Source organism: Leptodactylus fuscus, chromosome 9 (genome assembly GCF_031893055.1).
Source record: "Leptodactylus fuscus isolate aLepFus1 chromosome 9, aLepFus1.hap2, whole genome shotgun sequence".
NCBI classification, from domain to species: Eukaryota; Metazoa; Chordata; class Amphibia; order Anura; family Leptodactylidae; genus Leptodactylus; species Leptodactylus fuscus.
In genome coordinates, this window is record NC_134273.1 from 43,738,461 (window position 1) to 43,754,716 (window position 16,256).

General features: G+C 40.8%; 1 protein-coding gene across 2 annotated transcripts; it reads right to left on the reverse strand.

Moving 5' to 3' along the window:
* Positions 1–971: 971 nt before the first annotated feature.
* On the reverse strand, positions 972–14,374 carry DDX17 (DEAD-box helicase 17). Of its 2 annotated transcripts, XM_075286612.1 has the most exons (13): positions 14,125–14,372; positions 10,779–10,914; positions 9,799–9,895; positions 9,304–9,437; positions 8,689–8,754; positions 8,433–8,574; positions 7,382–7,542; positions 7,006–7,178; positions 6,801–6,911; positions 6,660–6,721; positions 5,601–5,660; positions 2,717–2,950; positions 972–2,274 (listed from the first exon to the last, which is right to left on the reverse strand). In XM_075286612.1, the coding sequence occupies exons 1-13, from the start codon at positions 14,157–14,159 to the stop codon at positions 1,865–1,867; spliced, it is 1,821 nt and encodes a 606-aa protein (XP_075142713.1). In that variant the 5' UTR covers positions 14,160–14,372; the 3' UTR covers positions 972–1,864. The 2 variants fall into 2 exon arrangements, with proteins under 2 accessions (XP_075142713.1, XP_075142714.1); XM_075286613.1 differs by lacking the exons at positions 972–2,274; positions 2,717–2,950 and adding an exon at positions 4,215–4,705 and having other exon boundaries at positions 14,125–14,374.
* Positions 14,375–16,256: the final 1,882 nt, after the last annotated feature.

Below are 16,256 nucleotides of genomic sequence, written 5' to 3' on the forward strand. Positions count from 1 at the left end.
TACTGCTATGGTACAAACTGATTTCATGCACAGTGCTGTGGCAGGGTATAGCCTGGAGGCTGATACATCCATAAGTGCAATAAAATTGTATCTGTCTTCGATTCATTTCAATGGGAAGTCAGTACAATTTTTTTTATCTAAATTTTTTTCTGAGAAACCAAAAAAATAGATTATCTTCAGGCGCATTCTGACTACTGACTTCCCATTGAAATGCATTAAAAACCCCATTGAAATTAATATAAGGCAGAAAAAAAACCCCTGCAAAAACAGCTAGCATTTTTTAAAAAAGATTTAAGGTCCATATTGTGTATGGAAGTCAGTTTCCTCCTCCTACCCCTTCCTAGTCAGAAGGTTCTGAGTTTTGGACGTTACTACACATTTACTTTTCAATCTTGGGTCGTACAGTAAAATCTATTAAAGTTGTGTATGATGCAATTTACAAGACTCTATTCTCTGTATTGTAATTAAAAAAAAATTCAATAAAAACTAAAGCAAACTTTAAAAAAAGAAAAAAAAAAGTTTCCTAGTTCTTATGGGGGCATTCACACAGAAGAAGTTGGCACTGATTCTGGTACGATAACTCGCGGCAGAATCGGCACTAAAAAAAAAAATTATTTTCTGCGCGGAACCCATTGAAATCAATGGGAGGGTTTTTGTCCCATTGATTTCAATGGATTCCGCATGGAAAACGGAAACCATTGAAGTCAATGGGAGTCTTATTCAGCGCCGATTCTGCCGCGAGTTATTGTGCCAGAATCAGCGCCAACATCCTCCTGCCCCCTAAAGCAATTTTTTTCAGCCTGCACAAAAACTCTGTGTGAACATACCCACACTGTAATGTTTTGTTACAGACTATACAGTTCCAACATACACAGCTGCCTCAGACATTTTCAAAGAAGAATAAGGAAATGTACACAAAGAATAATTTCAGACATTTTTATTTACAAAAACAAAACTGTGCCGAATTCTGAAATTAATGGGGCTAAAAGCTGCTCTCTCATAGCAACATTAAAGAGACCGCCCTGGTAATTCTGACTATGCTAAAATTAAAATATGCCACTTAGAAATTGGGAACAAATTACCGGTAAAAAAAAAATAAATAAAAAAAAAAAATGGAGGGGGGGGGGGGTGGATCTTGAAAGTAGGGTCAATTTTTACTAATAAGATGTAAAACCACTCTGGGTAGATGGAACCTACCTTCAAAAATTAAACTTCCAAAACCCACATTCCCTTCAACACCTGAGATGCTGGTGAAGACAGCATTTCTATGGCAGTATCGCTTCGTAAATATAAAAACTGACCAAGCCAAACTGTGGGTTTCCTTGGTATAGTAATGAGATGGGTTCAACGGGTAAAATGTACATGTGACTTATAAAAATGAACACTAACAGCTGAAGGAGGGGAAAACATATGCTCATATTTAGGATCATTTACCTACCTGGAGAGAGGGGGAGGGGAAGGTGAAAAAAACAAGACAAAAAAAACACCTTGTATAAAACATCAATACAGCAATATTTCTGAATGTCTCACAGATGGAATTTGATACGTGGGAGGTAAAATATGATGATTTTACATGCGAGGAAGACCCAACTACTACTACATCCAGAATTATCTCCCTATCAAAGAACTCCAAAGAGGGGAAAAAAAAAAAAAAAAAAAAAAAGAAAAAATGTGGTCCTCAACTTATATCAACAGTACTGAAATTGAAGATGAGGTATAGTGAAAATAAGATTTATCCTCAAGATCAATTTCTTGCACTTGACAAAAATAACCTGAAGGAAAATGTTTAAAAATAAAAAATTTGGTTTTTTTTCATAACAAACAGGCTAATAAAAAAAATGGAACATATGAACCAATTAAAGGCTCACTTTCGAGCAGGAGGTGGTGGAGGTGGGGGTGGGGGTGGATACTGATAACCAGCAGCTTGATTCATATAGTTCAACAAAGGCGTACCGGGCGGGGCGAACTGCTGGGACATCAGCGGCTGTGGTGCTTGGCCATACGTTGCTGCACCATAGCTACCTGCTGCCCCTGCTGTAAATGCGCCCTGCCCGTAGCCATACTGACTAGGCTGAAAATTGGAACTCTGCCCTGCATAACCATATCCCTGACGTCCCTGGTCTCTTCCAGTTCCATTGCTGGCAATTCCATCACGGTTATTCCGTCCATCACGTCTACCACCATCTTTGCCACGCATTCTCCGGTCACATTCTTCTTGGTACATCATGTTTGGGTTATTATTGGTTGGAATACTGCGATACCTGGATCGGCCACCTATGGATAACAAGATACAATCAGGAGTTAGCTTCGATCTAAAATTTTAAAATGCTCTGCAGAAAACTCAAATACTCAGAGGGAATCAAATGTCTTTAAAACTATGAGCATTGTGAAAATCATCAGAAAGAAACTACAGTTTCTGGGGACATGAGGAGAAACAATCAAGCGAAAGTGGGGGAAATTAAACAACTGGTACTTAGAAGTAAAGAAATTATGCAGAAAATTAAAAAATAAAAACATTTCAGGAGTGGAGCTTTAAGGAATATGCAGAAAAGGGGGAGTTTGCAAGTAGGAGTTTGACACGGAATTTGTTAAGCAGAAAATTTCTGCTTCAGAAACTCGAAGCAAATTTTTTCTGCTTGTCAAAAAACAAGAATTGTGATGCTGAATTTGAACCAGAACACAGACAGCCTACCATACCAGAACTGGAAATGCTCACCTCCACCACCACCACGTCCATGATCTACCAGCTGCATAAGTTTAGGATTGATAGTCTGGTTAGCTTCTTGCAGCACTTTCACCAGCTCACGAGCTTGTTTAAGGTTTCCAGGAGTGAAGAAAGTATATGCTGTGCCTTTATTTGTGCTACGGGCCGTGCGTCCAATACGGTGCACGTAATCCTCTGAGCTATTTGGGTAATCATAGTTAATGACGAACTTGACATCTTCCACATCTGCTCAGTGATCAGGATAATTGATGTGTTGGGGAAAAAAAAAAATACATTGAGGAGAGGGACAAAAATAGAAAGTTAGGACATTTGGAAAACGAAACTAAAACAATTCAGAACACACACGTACACACAATTAGAAAGGCAAAAAAAAAAATACCAACAAATCGGCAACAATTGGATACTTACACTATGACTATTCTAAAAGGGCATGTTATAAATTGTACTAATAGTCCCTAATAATCAAACGTCTACCCATTTCCAACATGTAAAACTTCATATTTCTATTTTCTTATGATAAAAACATTGCAGAGTTTATACTGCAGTGACAAGGGAGAGTTATAGGAGAGATCTAAATTAATTTACATATGTTAACTGTGGGACTCACAACCTGTATTAAATGTAGAAATCTTTTTTTTTTTTTTTTTTAAATAGTCCCTTGTTTGTTTTTTAAACAGTCCCTTGTTTGTTTTTTAAACAGTCCCTTGTCTGTTATATAAAAGCTAACATTGCATGCTAGAAACTAAAGGCCCTATGACAAATAAGCACAGTATTTCATTTAACGGCACACAATTTTACAGTCATTTGAAGCTGAAGTCGAACCATGGGATTCATCCTCCGGTGAGCTTTTGTCCGGACTGATGCACACTCCCTCAGTGAGGTGGGGAACCAGCTGATGCTAATCCCATCCTTTTTGGCATTTAGCGGTCCTACCGCCTTCATCCATGGACACAGGGCCACCGGAGCAGGGAGCATGCATCAATGGTCCAGGCGCAGCAAGAGGTCCCATCACGTGCACTGGCTTGGCTAGATGCTTCTGTGGGAGAACCACTAGCTCCAACTCCAGCGAGCCTGTTAATATGGGAAGAGAGACCCCATCCTCCACCACCACTCATCTGTTGCAAACAAGTAACAAAACAGAAGTGGAAGCCCCACAGTTTCATATGCCCAACCCTCTACTGTGAGAAATAACACGGTGGCCTTGCACAGGTCTGTTTCTTATTACAGGATGATCATTTACAAGTGCTGCAGGCTATTTCAACTTTGAGGTATTCACTTTTGTGGAGAAATGCAAGACCAGTACAAACTGCCCAGTATACTGGGAAGGGGAATTTAGCAGTGGGAATGTGGTTATCAGCATGAAAATAATTTGGGCTCCTTCAGGCTGGGAAGATGTAAATAGGGAAAAATGTCAATATAAATGGCACTTTTTTTTTTTTTTTTCCTTAAGGCCACCAAGATAAAAGCAGACAATGAAACATACCTTGCAGCATTCTAGCTCATTTTAAGATATAGAGAAGGGCTAATACATTTGGAAATGGAGGAAGTCACAGGAGTCTGTAGAAAAACAGCAGAAGGGGCTATGCTTCTGCTTCGAAAGCCAAGAGACTTCCCAAGTCTTCCTTGGCTTGGAACTTTCCCACAGCTGCTCAGCAGATAGCACAGTGGGAAGCACCAGGTGATCTCCCTTCTAGAAAGGTGGTCCTTCTATTGAATATGGCATCATACCAGCAGCCATAAGGGAAAGGGGTGTAGACCCATCTCAGCTGTCAGGGTGGAAAGCAGACATTTTGCACCCCGATGTAGAGTGGGAAAGTTAAGGGGTGGAGATGCAGACCCAAAAACTGCCTCTTCAGTACAAGACCTTTGCGAGGGAAGAGTGCAAGAAGCCAGTGCCCTTTTAGCGGGGCAGCTTCCAGTGTTCATCCCCCTCTATTTTCGACAGGCAGCTGGCCCTGTACTGAGAGTGATCTGCAGCTTCTGTCAAAAACAAACAAAAAAGATAAGATTTAATATTACAAACTACTTTAAAAAGTTATATATATATGTATACTTTATATATATATATAAAATCCCTAAAGTGAGCAGAATGATTTCATTAACCAATAACTTACCTGTCACCTAATGCGGGAAATTGCATGCACAGCAGTTAGCCATGCACTTATATATAATAATCATATTAATAAAAGTAATATCACATAACTATTATTGAAGGCCTAGACCTGATACTATACAAAAGGCGCTGTCCACACAGTACTTGTGGTAAATCACTGTAAGAATACATATTGTCCCACACTAGTGAACCACCTTTCCATTGGGGAGAAGGAGACCAGGAAGTTTTCTGAACATGATAATATTTTGTTAGTTAGCCAATGGTGAACTTCCACCAGGAGCAAGCTCTCCAATCCTCAGTAATACAATGGAACATGCTAAAATCAGCCTCATCCTTCCAGAAAATAGAAAGTAAATTATACAAAATAAAATTTAAAAATAAAATTAAATAGAAAGTCTGTAAGTAACAAGAAACAGACTGGTTTACTTTTTATATAAGAAAAGAATGGATGGGGCATGGGCCAGAAAAGTAGGAACTATATAAATAAACTTGTCACTAGACCAAATGGAAAACCCTCATTAAACGTAAAGTATGGGGGGAGGGAAAGGCATGGGAAAATAGTAATACTCCCCAGTTTTGTAGACAGTAAAACAATTCTAAGCAATCTAAGCAGCATAATTAAAAGACTGCTCAATCAGCAAATCCCCCTAGCAATGGAAACAAAGACTGAGAGAACATCAGTCCTCAAATGAAGCCTCAACTCTATAGGACTTCATCTGTTAGGAAATATATCAGCTGTATTCAACCTGTAAAGTTACAAACCTAGACCTCGTGAGGCAACATCTGTAGCGATTAGTATAGGTGCTTTTCCAGTGCGAAATTCTGTAAAAATATATAATAATCAAATTAAAAAGAAGATTTAAACAATTACATTTTCTGTCTTTTGAGACTTTAGAAAAAAAACAAACAAACAAACAACACAATCTCTATGTTTAACAGGGTTCAAGTTAAAGCTGGGTAACTGAAAAGTCAGCTCAATTAATAGCTGTGACTTTGCTCACATAAACCATTTAAATTTTTCATGCATGCCATCCTGTCTCACACTGGTAACGGATCAGGTCAGGTCAGGATTGTCGAGATGTGAATAACCAAAATTCACTGGCATATAAATAGGGGGCGTGGCATATAATAGGGGTGTATACTAAAACAATATTTCATTATCATAATCAAAATAAAATGCTCAATCACAATTTTCATTTGGGCAATAATGCCCCAGCTCTAACTCAAAGCCTATTTTCATGCAGAGCCTTATTTTATTTTTGTAAGATTTGGTATGTTAGGCTTGAGTCATGTCTATATTATAACCACAAATCCCTTCCATGAAGAAAGCAGAGCAACCAAGGAGCTGGGTGCAGGCTTTGATCACTTGACCCTCACAGAACCCTAAAGTCCAGCTTGAATAAATCCCTAAGTAGTAACATTAAATTCCCTGAAGAATCCCTTTAACTTTATGAATGGATGAAGACACACAAAGACCTTAAATTTCCTTTGAAGATACATTTAAAAAATTAGCATCCATTTGGATGTAGAAAAAGGTAGGCTAAGTATACATCAGATCAATATTATTTAACATTTGAAGATGAAACCTGCCAAATCCAGGTCACCTACATCTACTACAAAGCATCTGGTTTTTTTTTTTTTTTTTCAGTAATCCTATGAATTCCTGCCCTGCTACTGAACTGCCAGGTGGAACCCATTCCATGGCTACTCTGGAGCATATTGGATCCCGATAAGATTCCTTGATCATCTTTGACCGAAATTAAACATTTTACTGTATAAAATTGAACTGTAATGTGTTTCCTGGCCTAATAGTTTGCTCACCATTCAAGACCCAGTCTCGCTCCTGTTGACTCTTGTCACCATGGATACACATTGCAGGCCACCTATAAGAGTAATTGAAAACATTTAGGAAGAGGGCAAAGAAAACCCAAGAGAAACAAACTGCAATATAATGCGACTTACCCATCACGCCTCATTCTGCGAGTAAGATCATCACAGCGACGTTTGGTTTCTACAAAAATAATTGTTTTGTTTTCTTTCTCTGCCATTATTTCTTCCATTAGTTGGATAAGTCTAAAAAAAAAAAATATAAAAAAAATTGCACAAAAACATGTAGATATCTAAAGTAGCAGAATCAAAAAGGCTAAAAGTAGTAACATAAACTTACTTGTGATCCTTCTCACTCTCCTGGCAGACATCAACAATCTGGAGGATATTATGATTGGCAGAGAGCTCCAAATTTCCCACATTGATTTGTACATAATCCCTCAAGAAGTCTTCGGCTAGCTGGCGCACCTCTTTTGGCCATGTGGCACTCCACATTAGAGTTTGTCTATCAGGCTACACAAAATAAGCAAGCTTAATAAATCCATGCACAGTACATATAAAATAATAACAATCCCATGCTAATAGGCAACACCTCCACAGAATGGAATTATACAATGCCAGATTCCAGTAAAATTACAGGGAGTAAGGATGCATAAATCTTAATCCAAAGGGAAAAAAAAGCCAATACACCGTAATGAATTTATACATATCAGTACCCTGATCTGGTCCACTATCTTGCGGATCTGGGGTTCAAAACCCATGTCAAGCATTCTGTCAGCTTCATCCAGGACTAGGTAGGTACAACGCCGCAAATTAGTCTTTCCAGCCTCCAGAAAGTCAATAAGCCTGCCTGGAGTGGCAATGCAAATCTCCACACCTAGATGAAAGTAAAAAAAAAAAAAAAAAGCAATTACTTGATTTACTGCAATAAACTAGGTCATCATATGTGGGAATAAGAAAAATGGTGGCGCTAAACGAAAAGTAATAAAATGCCTGTAAACATAGCAGTCACCTTCCAAAAGGAACACTGGACTGTCTTCACTTTCTGAAACTTTTAAATTGACTACATATCCGTAGGATAGATCATCAATTTAAGATCCATGGGAGTCCGGACATCTGCAATCCCTGTGGATCAGCTGTTTGAAGAGGCAGTGACGCCTCCTTAGCATTGTTTCCACTACTCAGGCCATGTGAAGTCATGTTCATCGGTTAATACGGTGTGATTGCAGCTCAGTCTTAGTCTGTGCTTGGTAAGTACTGAAGAGGCTGCAGTGCTCACCTGAGCGTTGTAGCCTCCTTAAACAGCTAACCAGCCTGGAGCGAGTGCAGGACCCCGACAATCTTTAACTGAAGACTTTGCTATTATGAATCTTTTATAGTGCTTGTTTAAAAAGTGTATCATTCAAAAAAATTACCCATTATATCAATTTTTCCGTCAAGGATACTTAAGAAATGTGTTTTACTTTAGTTCCCTTTTAATTTTTTTCCGTTAAATTTTCAGTCATAAAAAAGAGACACTTCCACTTTTGTATATATTACACCTCTTCTCTCCCTGCATTGTGTTGCAAGTCAGAGCATGCCCAGAGCAATCTTCCATAGGAGTTAATAGGTCATTTTCTAAATGAGGTTTCTTATGCCAAAGTGGCTGCTGTAAAGCAAATCTCTAGAAAGCTGGTCACTGCTCAGAGCAAGAGTTTAGAGAAGATGGCTGCCACCATAAAAGAGATACTTCAGTACTACTATTTACTACCACAAATTTATTCTTACCTCTTTCAAGGTCACGTATCTGTGGACCCTTAGGAGCACCACCATAAATGCATGTACTCTTTAGCCGAGATGACTTTCCGTATTCATCAGCTACTTGCTGTACTTGCTGAGCCAATTCTCTGGTTGGAGCAAGGACCAAGCACTGTAACACACAAAGATTTGATTATTCTTACAGGCATATATTTCCCACCCCCCAATCTTTCAGATTGCATCAAGCTTAAGACACACAAGTAATTTAAAGAAATTCTGTACGTACAATTGGTCCATCTCCTCGCTCCAGATAAGGTTGGTGGTTGATGTGTACCATTGCCGGCAGCAGATACTACACAAACAAATAAAACTAGTCAATTGCTGAGAACAGCATAAAGATATCCCAGTCCAGATTGGTGTTTTCAACCAATGATTTCTCTGGAAATCTAGGTCGAATGGCAAACTTGGTCTCGTATGAAGTCATGGGAATCTTCTCTTTCATACACCACCAGAATAAAGTTTCTACGTTTTCTAAAGCCCAAGACATAACTGTTTGAAGTGACCCTGCCCCAGCCTCTTTTCTATTCATTACATACAGCCCTTACACAGTGAGAAGCAGGGGACAGCTCTCGGTAGAGAAGTAGTTGTTTGAAGTGTAACTAAACTTTCAAACAAGACATTTCATGTCCTTGCAGATCTGCAGTATTATATACACCATTGGAAAGTTAACATCACTGATACCTCCGGTACTCGGGTGCGTTTCTTCAAAGCTAATATTGTGCTGAAATCAGCTTTCAAGCAGTATATAACACCACCGACATGTGAGGACATGAAAGGTCATCTTTAAGAGAATGTCTTATGAGAGATTAATGCTAACATATTTAGAAGATAAAATAAATACCGCAAGTGTTTTGCCAGATCCAGTCTGGGCAATTCCCACCATGTCTCGACCACTCAATGCAAGAGGAAATCCCTGGCACTGGATAGGGGTAGGTTCCTTAAATCGCTGATCCAGAAGAACATCAACAACATACTCTGTAGCGTAAGAAAAATAAAAAAAAACATAAATAGTATGCTCTGTGGGAATAAGAAAGGCTATCAGGACTGATAACAGGGTTTTGACTGTTAACATTGATGGATCAACGACAGAGCCCCATAACAATGTAGAGTTAAAAAGATCAGCAGCCAATTTACATTTTGTCCCGTTATAGTGTATGGTATTGCGTACCCTTCTAAAACGCAGCGTTCCACCATTCACACCCTCAACAACTGCATATTAATCGCGTTTGCTGAGGGACATCAATATTAGGAGATCTTAAAATACATTTAGGGGCAGGAAGCTCAAGAAAAAAAGGAAAAGGAAGTACCAAATTAAGAAAAAAAAAAAAAAACTTACGTGGAAAATTGGCTTGTTGAAAAGTATAGACAAGTTTTGGGCAGTTTACGCCTCGGATGGTAATCTCTTTCTTTCTGCGCAGTTCTTCAACTTCATGCTGCAGCATGAGAGAATACAATTACTTAGAGAAGGTAAAACAATTACCAAACAAATAATGGCAGAAGTTCCTCAAGAGTGGATTAAAGTATTGGAGGAAGATTTATCAGTGTTACCAGGAGGTCAGAATTTAAGAATCTATGAAAATGGAAACATTTGTAAAATGTATATGCCAGGACTTGCGGTTCCCTTTCTCGTGGCTGGCAAAATTTTACAGCACATCTTTATTAAATTTGGTATATATGGGATATAAGACACAATGATAAACATAAGAGGAAATAAAGGCCTAAAGAAGTTCTTGCATCTTAGAGATTTATGGCATATCCAAAGGACAAGAGGTAAATGTTTGATGGGTGCGGATCCCACTTCTCTAGACTGCTGACGTGGCTGCTACATGAAGACATAGAATGAAGAGGATGTGTGCATAACTGTTCTCCATTCCCCAATATTCGAGTCATAGAAACAGCCAAACACACTTGTTTAGTTAAATGACATAAAAATTAATTAAAAAGTCACACACATAGTCAGTCACCTCACCATTCACTCTCCCTCTAATGCAGCCAGGGAAACTTCATTCTGCAAATAGCTGCAGATCCCACAGGTGGAACCTGCACCTATCAGTCACTTGTGGGATATTCCATAAAATGTCTAAGATTAAGCTAGTCCTTTAATGTTTTGTATTTTTTAATAGATGTCATACAAGACATTTCTATTATGGTTGAAGCAGATGTTGGTATGAGCTCACTGTTGAAGGGGTTTTTGCAACACTGATGACCAATTCTTGCGATTGGTCATAAACATCTTATTGGTATTGGATAAAATGCATTGGACCCTACAGATCATCTGCTTGGGGGGGGGAGCTGCTGACATTGGGTTATACTTACTATTGACATGCGGGCTACTTCGGGATGTTCTGTATAAAAATTTTTCTCAAACTTTGGAAGCTCATTCAAATCCCAGCGCTTCTTGCGCAGACGTTCTCCCGGGTTGCCAAATTTTGGAAAGCGAGAGCCACCAGCCCTAGTTAAGTAGACATGAATAGAGTATTAAAAAGTAAGTTAAAGAAACTTTATATTTAATCAGAATCAATAAAGTGTTTAGAAAATAAATAATGAATTTAATTGATCAGAAGAGTTTGACTAGTTGCCATCATTTAGACACACCCGTTTCCTTCATAGTCTTAAAGGGGTTGTCTAGTGTGTTAGTTCAAGACCTACCCTGACACTGGAGACTCCCACTGATCAGCTGTTTTAAGAGGCCACGGCCCTATTCAATGTTTACATTACAAGCCATTTGTTTCAGATGTGTGATGTAATTACAGCCTCATCTCATTCACTTCTATTGGACAAGTCTGCTAGGAGTCAAACGGCGTGAAAGTGTAATATAGGAATGACATAGGAGCTACAGCCCCTTCAAACAGCTGAACAGGGGGGTCCTGAGTGTTGGACAACCCCCCCCCACACACACACACACACACACTGATTTCTTATCCTGAGGATAGTTCATACAATTAAAAAAAAAAAATTTAAATGTATGCCCTAACTTAGGCTAGGTTCACACTACCATTATTTAATGAAAAAGGGACTCGAGTGGCTCTTAAAAGGCTCTAGGGGAAGTGGATGTTCATATTCCTCTGTACACAAAACAAGTACAGTGGACAGGTAGATACAATTAGAAGTATTTTGCATCAGAATTTTTTGGGAGCATAAAAACCATAATAGAATGATCTGCACCCTCTCTGTTTTGGACCCACGTCTAGTTTTGGTTTACAAAGACTGATAAAACGGTATTTAGCTAAGACCCAGTTCACATCTGTGTTCGGGAAGTCCGCTTTGGGATCTTATTCTTATTCAAGTTAGCTGAAAAGGGTTTTAGGGTAGGGCTGAACAATTAGGTTTAATCAGTTTTTATTGAGGTTTTTTGCAAATAAGAACAAGGGAAAGCAAAGCCAAAACAAAGGCAGCAAATAAGGCAGTAGGAGACAGGCAGGCCACCCAATCATGGAGAAATCTCAGTGGAACAGTGAGGAAGGTAGAGGGTTGTTAACGCCCACAACAACAGGGAAACCAGTGATGGGTGGCACAATAACATCATAGGGAAATGCATCATTGGGAGGTGGCGGCAGTGAAAACTACAGGACAGTAAGTAAAGTCCTGCCGACCATCACAGTACCACCCGCGTACCAGGAGAAAAAAAGACAAATACTAGAGGGAAAAGGGAACATAAGGAAAACACAGGCGTACAGATAGGGAAGGGTACACCAAAAGAAAGTGGAAGAGAAAAGGGAGGGGGGGGGGGTGAGCAATATGGCAGAAAGGAACGCCCAGACGCTGTACAAAAAGAGGAGCAAGGCGACTCCATTTTAGATAAAGAAATAAGAAAACTCCGAAGTCTCCTGGAACATCAACCAACGGCTGCCAGAGGGACTCAAATTTAGAAGGATCGGGAGAGTCCTCAGCTACCAGGGCCTCCAATCTCCTAATGAGGAGAAGAGCTGGTAGGAACTCAAGCAGAGTGGGCACAGCGTACTGCGTCAGGGTCTGGGAATCACTGTTCTGGCAGCAGTGAGAAAATGTTGAAAAAGGTCTCTCTTAACAACGGAGACTTTCCTCGGTATGATGAAGAGAAGAGCGAGGCGAGGGTGTAACAGATCTGTCACTCACTTTAGTGTACAACGCGAATACAGCATCCCAGATAGGCCTGAGGGCATTGCATTCCCACCAGACATAATACAGTGTACACCAATTGGATACACTAGGATAGATCCTATGGAAGAGGTCAGGACAGCAGTACCAATGGGTCACTATTATGTAATTCCTTTCCTGCACACCACAAGGCAGTGGGGGCTTATGTGTATACAAGATGGACCCATCCCAATCTGCAGGAGAAATACGAGTACCAAAGTCAGACTCCCAGGGGGTGGAATAAGAAGGGAGTAGTATCCTTGAGGAGAATGCCAGAGAAAACTTAGAGGATGGCAGCAAGCTGACCAAGATAACTGGAGGTGGGGGTAGGAGGCGCGCAATTGTGTCACAGAGGAGAGAGGTGTACTACCCGCAACTTGGAGTAAGCGGACATCATCCCTACCTAGCCAACAATAGGGATGAGCAATTATTCCAAAGATAACCAAAACCAAGCATCAACCTGGATAACCAACGTGATTTTGTATGCATCGGGTATTAAAATATTTGAAAGGCTGCACCTGCAGTTTTGTTTCGTCTAAACTGAAACTGCTTCAGACCTCAGAGTAGAATTGACGGAAGCTCGGGGAATGTGAGGAAACAACAGTTTCACTCACCTCTCCTGGGTTCTGGGCGAGCCTCCTCTAGTTTTCCGGTCTTCTGACTGACGCCAGGGCCGCTGATGCCTGTGATTGGGGGTGGGTGGGTTATGTAGGACATTTTTAGTGCAACAAATTGCCTTGTACATATTAGCACACAGCAGAACCAGCGCCAGAACAACGGCGCAGATCAGTTGATAAATTATCCATAGTATGAACAGAGCCTGAGCTCATATCTGCGACAGGGACTCCATTGAAGACTCCGCCGCAGAAAGAAAAAAATAAGTCGTTGTTGTTGGACTTTCAGGATGAATCCAGCAGACACCAGGCAGACTCCACTACAGTCAATGGTGTCCGGCTCTCTGTTTTTTTCGGGTCCCTCGGTGGACCAAATGGCGGCCAGCCTTGCACAGATGTGACCCTATAGTCTTATCAGTTATCTATAGGATGCTGGATATGAGGGCTCATCCAGGACGTCACAGAATCAGAGGCCATTCGGTGTAGGGATAACCATCATCTTACAGGACAGGCTCTCTCTCTCTCCAGTGTAGGGACAACAATCCCCTTACAGGACAGCTTCTCTCTCTCTCTCTCCAGTGTAGGGACAACAATCCCCTTACAGGACAGCTTCTCTCTCTTCAGTGTTTTGTTTGTGGCTGCCACTGCAGAAAACCGGAGGTGCTTTCTGCCGCAGTTTCCATCTAGTGTGAACGCGCCGCATCGGCTTATGTAACGCTTGTTCGGTTCCACATCACAGCCGGATCTCAGCAGAAGCCGCTGTGTGTGGTTAGATGTCAGACCTGACGTGACCCCGATGTGCGGCTTGGCTTTTACCCAACATTACACTTCTATCCCTATAGCGAAGCCAAGCAAAGCGGTATTTCTACTAAGGAGCTAAATCACATAGGACCGGCGCCTCAGCTACTGCGAGCACGTATCACCAGCCTTACCCGCCTCGGTCACGATCCATAAAGCTTCCCCTCATTGTGCCGTCGCCGAGCAAAAAGACGATGTCAGTGTCCTAACCAGTCTGTCAGTAGCCCCTTACACTATACACGGGCCTAATACGAGCTGTTAGCTTTTCTTCCTCAGTGTAAAATGCGGGAAACGAAGCCGTGAACCGCTAAACAGCTGGTATGCTCTTCAGACGCGGCAGCACAAAATGGCCGCCGTCTTCTTCGCTTCGCTTGGCCGTTAACGCGAAATGGAGCACCGCTGTTTACGTAGCGTAGTCTACTCAGACACGAAGGAAAGTTCTAGCAACGCAATACGTAAGATGAGTTGTTGGATAGGAGCCCGCCTCCTGCGTGACGTCATTCTTCACGATTGTTTTGGCAGTAGGCGTTTCTAGATTTCAGTCAAGTAGAAGAGACGCGCTGTGTGGCTTGTACTTTACCTCTGTGGACCTGAGCGGCATAGCGAGCTGCAGAGCTTATATAACTAATTATATAACTAATATTCTCATTCTAGTCATTAAACAAGCCCGCCATAACTAATATATGGATTTACATTAAAGTTGGCCATAAGCGAATATTGGAAATTTGGTTGAAACTAATTTAAACCATATGGGGTGAGGATGGGACAACAGCACAGGCTGGTGATTGTTTATGGCTGAGGTGACACAGCGACATTGCCACCGATCACCGATATAAAATATGCAGATCTATTCTCCAGGATGTAATTAGAACTGTGATTATGTAGGTACACACTCTCCCTAATGTGTCCGATCACTGAGTCACCCCATTAATGTTAGTAATGGGAGACGCTCTGCGACCCTGACTACAAGTAGAATATTGCTCGACCGTGCTTGCGACTAGAAGTAGACACAATAGAACAGATTTAGCAATAATGTCTAATTTACCCATTCATAGTTTTAGTCAGATTTATGAATCAAATATGGAGTGTTTGTAGAAAATCCTAAATTCTGACACAAATATCAATCGACTATTTTGCAATAATCAGCTCGCGTTTACTCCATGTGAACGGTCCCAAGCAGACCCCCATAACTGCTGAACGCTGGTGTGAACCTAGCATACGGCTACATACACACGACTGTAGTGGTTTTACTGTTTGCAAATACTGATCAGCAACTCACAAAACACGTGTCGATATGTCATACGCAATCACAGATCCGCAAAATGACCTGTATAGATTCACTACACTTGTCTGTGCCGCAAATGTGGAAAAATATAGGACATGCTTCATAATGGAGGATGTGTGTATGGGATCATAGAAATTATGAGTCTGCATTTTTATCTGTGGTTAAGCCCCCAAGAAAACAACAAATGTTGCCAGATGAAGCCACAGCTTGCAGCCACCACTGCAAAATAAAATGAACTTTAGCCTGGGGCACCACATGGCACAAAACTGCTGCGTTTTACAGTCACTTAAAGGTGAATCCCATCCATACATTGCAAAAAAAAAAAATATGCATTGCATTGTGGTTTTATAAATCGCAGCATGTCATTTATACCTACAGAAATGCTGGCAGTTTCCCTATAGGTATATTGGAAGTAGAAAGCCTTTCTGTAAAAAAAAAAAAAAGCAGGAAAAACCACTATATGTGTTTCCGCTGCGGTTTTTCCTACAGTGCTCTTTTTCTGTGGCCTGCTAGATGGGCCCTTAGTCTAAAATCCAAATTTTTTTACAAAGCATATATTTGCATAGCTTTTAGAAAAGCTATTCCACACATACCTTTTGTTTGTAAATCCTCCCAGCCGTTTTTGAATTAGCCTACTTTTATTGAAATGCTGATTAGTCTCCAGCGTGCACCCAGAAGTTCAGTGAGCACTGTCTGTGTGTATATAGGGGGAGGTGAATGCAGGGAAGCTGATGAGTCAGAAGCAGCAGCCTCACCCTGTGTACACAGATCACACAAGAAGTGCTCAGAAAGACTCACAGACACTTCCGGGTGCACGCTGGAGGATAATCAGCATTTCAATAAAAAACTGGCTAATTCAAAAATGGCTGGGGGGGATTAACAAACAAAAGGTATGTGTGGAATAGCCTTTCTAAAGGCTCTATATACTCCGCTCGCATACTCCGCCGCATCCAAGGGGCTTAGCTAAGTTAAATGTGCCCC